General features: G+C 37.3%; 1 protein-coding gene across 1 annotated transcript; it reads right to left on the bottom strand.

The window, feature by feature from the left end:
- Positions 1 to 237: 237 nt before the first annotated feature.
- Positions 238 to 5,191, bottom strand: LOC131968035 (mas-related G-protein coupled receptor member A6-like; the record flags this gene model as incomplete). The annotated part of the gene is made up of 4 exons (XM_059328781.1): positions 4,904 to 5,191; positions 4,480 to 4,691; positions 3,840 to 4,388; positions 238 to 388 (listed from the first exon to the last, which is right to left on the bottom strand). Coding segments are annotated over exons 1-4 (1,200 nt in total), but the record flags the coding sequence as incomplete, so codon positions are not given.
- Between the last annotated feature and the right edge of the window lie 1,873 nt (positions 5,192 to 7,064).

Here is a 7,064-nt window from a genome sequence, read left to right as displayed (position 1 = left end):
AAAAGTACCAAAAAAAGACACAAAATTACCCAAAAAAAAGTAATTAAAGGGACCTTCCACACACAACACGATAAAGTGCCATTCATATAAAACTCACTTTAAAGTTTCATATCAAGGTGGGGGCCACAAAATATCGTCACGAGGGTCACAATTGGCCCGCGGGCCGCCAGTTTGAGCCCCCTGAACTAGAGCAGAGGGTGGTGGCTCCAGGGGCCAGGTTGAGTTTGTCCTCAGTACTCTGGTTAGGGGCCAGCCCCAGGCCTTAAAGAAGCCAGACAGGTTCGTCCCCACAGTCTGGGAGAAAGTCTCAGCATACAGCTTCATCTTTCTCTCATCGTCACTGGGAAAGTTGCTCATCTCGTCGTAGGCAGCAAACACTTTCTGAACCCTCTGGAGTCACGAAAGCTCCGGAGCACTTTGACTTCTTCATGACGTCACCACGTAGAAACCTTCAGCAGCATGTTTCCCTGCTGGCAGCTGTTAGAAAAATTGCATGAGGAAACCTTGAAAATTGATAATCTGTCACCAACAGAAAAAAACTCACCATTTTTCTGCGCATTGATGGGGAAATGAAGAGCTGGAGACGTCCAAGTTCTCAGTTTAACAAAAGTTTATTACAATACGTCAAAAAATGTGCACTTTACAGAGAATCTCCGGGTTCAAAAACTCATGTCCCTGAATACAAACAGACGTGTTTCAGTTCGTGAAGTCTGAACCACGACTCTCTCCCTGAACCCATTAAAATACTAACATTTGTTTACAAAACATGCTGGTCGATTTCTTGCAGGAAGTTCCGCCCTCTTGATCGCTGATTCGCCAGTTTTAATTAATACAACGGCACGTCAATGCCACCTGGTTGCTTGCTGCCCCGGACAAGGCCATCCTGCCCTGGCCTCTTCTCCAGAACATTCAACAAAAACCTCCTGCCTTGTTTTGTCTCACAAAGATAGTATGTCTACAGAGTCAAAGGATTTTCACTGTGTCACATAGATTCTAAAAGTCTAAAAAATATGAAACAGACAATGAAATATATGTAGTCAAAGTTTCTAAACCAAAATTAACACACAAACATAATCATTGTATCAAAATCATATTATCTGACTAAATATAAATGCATAGAGATATTTATTACACTCAAGGTTTGACCTTTGATAGTGACCTGCGTCACTCACAGAGACAGAGAACAGAGAGTCAAACAGAGAAGCAGAAATTAAGCATAAAATAATTTACCAATATAGAAAATAATCAATTATTTTAACACAGCTCAACTCTAAAGTTTTGGCTTTTACACAAGTTTCCATGTCGTTTCCATGACTTTTTTTGCAGAGATTTTTCTAGTTTTGCAGTATGCATTCAGCATTTTTAATGCAATCTTTTGTGTTTACTGTTTTTGTGTGTGTTTTTTGTAATTTCTTTGTGTGTTTTTATATGTTTTTTCGTACATTTTTGGTGTTTTTTTAATTTTTTATGGCTTTGGTGTGTTTTTGAATGTGTGTTTTTTTGTATTTTTTTTTTTGTGTTTTTGTTTTCTGCATGTTTTTTTGTAATCTTTAGGTTTTTTATGTGTGTTTTTGTATTTTTTTGTGTGTTTTTCTGTGTTTAAAATGTTGATCCAGTAAGTCAAAATGAAAATAATAATCAGGTCATATAGGTGAGGTTGTGCTGAAAACAATGATACCAACACGTCATGGTAAAGATTTTTAAGTGGTTTATACAGGCAGAATGAAATTAGTCAAAAACCCACAAAATAGCCCCAAACTCCAAAGGGTTAATTCATCCCAGCCAAACTTTTCCTGGAGCTTCATGGAAGAAGGAAATGATGAGAGAGTTAACAAACCAGCTGCAATAAAGCATCAAAAGTCCTCCAGGGCTGTTTTAGCCAGACATGATGCTGTTGTATCTTTGTGTCTCATTCCCAGGGTCTGTGATATGATGAAACCCTGTAGGATAGGATATACAGCTGACACAGACAACATTACATTCTGCTATAGGTCTACCTATGGAGAGCAGGATGATTGATCACTGAGATAATCAGTGAGGATTGACTGACATCTAGTGGACAACACAAGTATTCAACACATTTCTACTCTATGAAAGGTGAAACCCTCAATTTATTGGTTTTATGTTGTTGGACATCATTCAGTCCCTCTAATTGTCACTATATTTTAGCACAATTTGTGGATTTTTCCAGTATATAGTTATGAATGTCAAAAAGACACAAATTACCAAAAAAGACACATAATTATTAAAAAATTCAAAATGTATTAAAATGTCTAAAAAAACAACCAGAGTACCACATGAGTTTGTACACATGGGTGAAGGTTCTACAGCAGGGGTCTCAAACTCAGATTACCTGGGGGCCGCTGGAGGCAGGATCAAAATGACCAAAAAAAGACACAAAATTACTAAAAGAATACACAAAATCACAAAAAAGACACAAGATGATAAAAAAAACACTAAATTACTTTAAAAAAGACACAAAATGACAGAAAAAACTAAATTACTTAAAAAATAAATAAAATGACCAAAAAAAACAGAGAACAGAGAATTACCAAAAAGACACAAAATTATTTAAAAAAACATTTTTTTTTTAAAAAGACACAAAATTATTTAAAAAAAGAGACTTGAAATCCTCCCCTCTATCTCTCCCCTCTCCTCCTCTCCCTCCCCCATCTCTCCCCCTTTGTCCAAAAAATACATATGCAGAGCTGATGAATTAATCAGAAAATCAATCATCCTGCCGTGGCTGCACAAGCAGCTTACATCTTTATTAGAAACATTTTAGCAAACTATTGTGAATCAGTTTATTTATGAATTACAAATAAATGTATGGATGCCTGGCAACGCAGCACCAAAATATGTAAGGATATAGGTGGAATAAACAGGATGCACAATATCTAATACCAAAATAATGTAAGGGTTCTAAAGTGGGTTTTAACAATGATTGTAAATAATTATTAATTATCATAAAAAATATGATATGATTTGATTAACTATAGTCACCTTGACATGGGGCACCACTCTATATTTCAGATGTTGTGTATAAACAAAGCTGTCAGGCCTTTTCTTCATTCAGTCAGTTAGTCAAAAACAAACATTCACATTATTGTCAAGAAACTGATTCTTTATTAAATTTCCAGAAAATGTACAATTTCATGTAAAATTCCCCACACTGTGATTACATTTTATCAACATGGCCAAATACAAAACAGCTGCTCTGATTAACATCCTAAACAGCACCATGCCTCCCACTAAAAAACAACTTATATTCAGATAAATAGTGAGGCGATTAGTTTATTTATTGTCTGTAAAACCATTTCAAAAGCCAAACAACATAGAACTCGTGTGTCTGTTCAAAACTTATTGAACAGCTGAGTTATATGAAAAAATCTGATATATGAAAATTAGGTCTGTCATCTCTCTCCTTCTCTCTCTCCATCTCTCTCTCCTTCTCTCTCTCCTTCTCTCTCTCCTTCTCTCTCTCCTTCTCTCTCTCCTTCTCTCTCTCCATCTCTCTCCATCTCTCTCTCCTTTTCTCTCTCCTTCTCTCTCTCCTTCTCTCTCTCCATTTCTACAATTCTACAATGTCATTCAGTAGACACTGAAGCAAGGATGAAGTCAAAAAAACATCAAGGCTAAGTGTTGTTTGAGTCCATTAGGACACCAGAGCTTTTAGGTCGCAAGAGCAGTCAGTGCAAACACCTTCTCACTCTCCCTTATTCTCTCTATTTATCTCTCCTCCAGTCTCTCCATCTCTCTCTCCATCTCTCTCTCCATCTCTCTCTCCTTCATTCTCTCTATTTATCTCTCCTCCAGTCTCTCCATCTCTCTCTCCAGACATGTTGATAATATTCACAGTTACAGATCTGATTTCATTGCTGTCTGTTCTGCAGCGACACAAACAGGCTGAAAGCTGGCGTATGGTCCCTTTCCTCATCAACATATACAGAACTAAGTCTGCCAGAGGACTCAACTTAAGAAACACAGGAGCCAGGTCTGAGAGACGTTCAATATGTGGGTTGATGCCTGCATATCGGTTGGTAAAGTAATCGTACAAGAACACATACATAATGATGGCGGGCAGGAACAGCAGCGTGTAAATCAGCAGCACCAGGATCAACATTCCTGCAATTCGTCGTTTTTCGTCAGTCGGGACCGAGATGGAAGCATACAGGGCTTTGAGGGTCGCAATCAGGAAGAATATGATCAGTGGGAGAGGAAGGAGGTAAAAGATGGTGGAAATGACTATGTGGACACTGTCAATAAAAAAGAAAAACTCAGTGAGGACAGGGACAACAGGAATGATCCAGACCAGGACACAGACCAGCACAGAGGTCTTGATGGTTCGTCTGCAGCGGTACCACAGTGGGTGGACGATGACCAAATACCTGAAATACAAGACAGACAGCTTCAGAGTTCTACAGAGATACAATGATCAGACACTGAAGCTTCACACATATTGGATAGACAGGTAGCTACCTTTCCAGAGCGATGCACACCATGAAGCCAATACTGGCCATCAGACTGTAGATGTAAATACAGTGGAAGACCCAAAATATCTCCCAGTACTCAGACATGAACACGTCCCAGTCCTTAGGCTGTGCCACCTCAGCGATCATGCAGCAGAACTGAATGAGGTCAGAGATGAGAAGGTTGATGACGTAGATCGGAGCAACTTCACCATTTCTCACCTGCAGGAAAACAAAAGGAAACAAGCAGCTGAAACATGTGTGTTTAGGGTCCAATCAGGTTTGTGTACATTTTAATTATAGAGTCAATTATTCCTGTAAAACACTTCATCCCAACCCCCTGAGACCTGTCGCCCAACCAGATCAAGACCCTCACAGACACAGAGACATGACACATACAGTAAATAAACAACTGTCAGTTATAATGTTCTTACCAGAGAGAAAAGACCATAGATGGCCCCGAGGGTCAAAGGAAGGCCGAGACAAATGATTAGGCATGTCACCACAAACTGGATGAACGCATCTTCACCAGAACTGGGAACGCCAAAGAGGGAAAAAAATTCAAAGTTGTTGCTGTAGTCAGTGTAGTTGCTGTAGTCGTAGTAGTTGCTGTAGTCGTAGTAGTTGCTGTAGTCGTCGTAGTTGCTGTAGTCGTAGTAGTTGCTGTAGTCGTAGTAGTTGCTGGTTGTGTCGTTGAGGCCGTTGTCCAGTATGTTGTCCATTGTTCAGAGTGAAACCTGAAGGTTCAGAGATCAGGTTATAGAAAGGCAGCATGTTGTTTATATCAACCTAACATTGTTCAGTGACATCACTAAAGCTGTGAGCTGCTGGTTCACACACACACACACACACACACACACACACACACACACAGTATACACACACACACACAGTGTACACACACACACACACACACACACACACACACACACACACACACACAGTATACACACACACACACACACACACACACACACACACACACACACAGTATACACACACACACACACACACACACACACACACACACACACAGTATACACACACACAGTATATACACACACACACACACACACACACACACACACACAATGCAGACCATGAAATGCTGTCTTGTCACTTTTTATCAGTATTTATTTTACACTATCTCTGTCTGAACTAATAATATTTAATAAATAAAACTACATAATAAGTTAAAAAACTAAATGTTTGTGTGTTTTACAGCATATCTTCATGTATTATATGTTAAAAACACAGAACTAGTTTCATATCTCAGCTGCCATCATGTTATGGAAAAATGCAAATGTAGCTCCAAACACCTCCCAGTGTATTCATGTTGGCTCAGAACAAGAGACGACTATAATAAAAATAATAATAATATCAATAAAAATAGGTTTAAAAATGCTGCTGTAAGCATAATTTAGAGAGTTGGACTCTTGAATTAAATATAATTTATATTTTGAATGTTTTATCTGTTTTTCAAGTTTTCCAAACTGCTTTGTGATAAGATCACATATGTATTATCCTCACAATTTAAAATATATATATTTTTTTTGTAACCATGTTTCAATTCAAAACACTATCTTTTTCATATTTTATCTGATCAGAAATTTTTACAATTTCTTTTCCGTCTTTGTTACATAATCAAAAACTTACAATCCAAACAATTTAATATAAAAGTTCTAAGAAAAAAAGCAAGATAAGTAAAACATAGCTGCTTGTTTAATTCAGTTTAAATTAAGAAAAATATCTCTATGAATATGTTAATAATCTCTTCGTTAAAGGAAAACAGTCTCAAAACGTACCTGTGGAAGCTGCTGACGACCAGAACGACTTCTCTCCTCCAAAATGACAAAAAAGACAAAAAAATTCACACAATTACCAAAAGACACAAAATTATTTTAAAAAAGACACAAAATTACCCAAAAAAGACACAAAATTACCCAAAAAAATACACAAAATTACCAAAAAGACACAAGTTACTAAATGACTACTACTAATGATAATAATAATAATAATAATAATAATGATAATAATAATAACAATATTCAGATATTATATAGATTATTAGGCTTTATATATCATGATGTATGAATTAATTACTCAAACCTCTCCAGGAGTTTAATGGTCCTCTACTCTGCTGACAGCACCACTGATTTCCTTCTTTTCTCTTTTTATGCTGCCAAACTAAACCAGTTTGTTGTTGCAGCTGTTGGACGTCAGCGTTTCACTTTCTGACTGAGAAATTCCTCTTCTTTTGGATTAAAACTTACTTTAAAACATTGTTTACCTCCTTCAACCAATAAGCTGTGAGAACTTTTAAGTCCGTGCTCCAAATGTAAAATATTCACTGAACTTGTTTGAGTTTTTAACTATAAGAACTTTTATTTCATAAACCTCCGTCGCTGTGTATTTCTGTAATATGTCTATATTGCCCCTGTTGTTATTTGTAACGCTGCACTTTGCTAATAAAGCGACTTTAGGGGGGAAAATCCTCCTTTTGGCCGTATTGCGTCCTTCGGTGTCGTAAACTCTGAAGGCGAGTCTTCTGAATCAGATATATATTATATATATATTATATATATTAGGGCGTGG

The sequence above is a fragment of the Centropristis striata genome, unplaced genomic scaffold, assembly GCF_030273125.1.
Source record: "Centropristis striata isolate RG_2023a ecotype Rhode Island unplaced genomic scaffold, C.striata_1.0 Scaffold_65, whole genome shotgun sequence".
NCBI lineage: Eukaryota > Metazoa > Chordata > Actinopteri > Perciformes > Serranidae > Centropristis > Centropristis striata.
The sequence above is the reverse complement of the archived record's forward strand: the minus strand, read 5'-3'. Positions and strand labels throughout refer to the sequence as shown.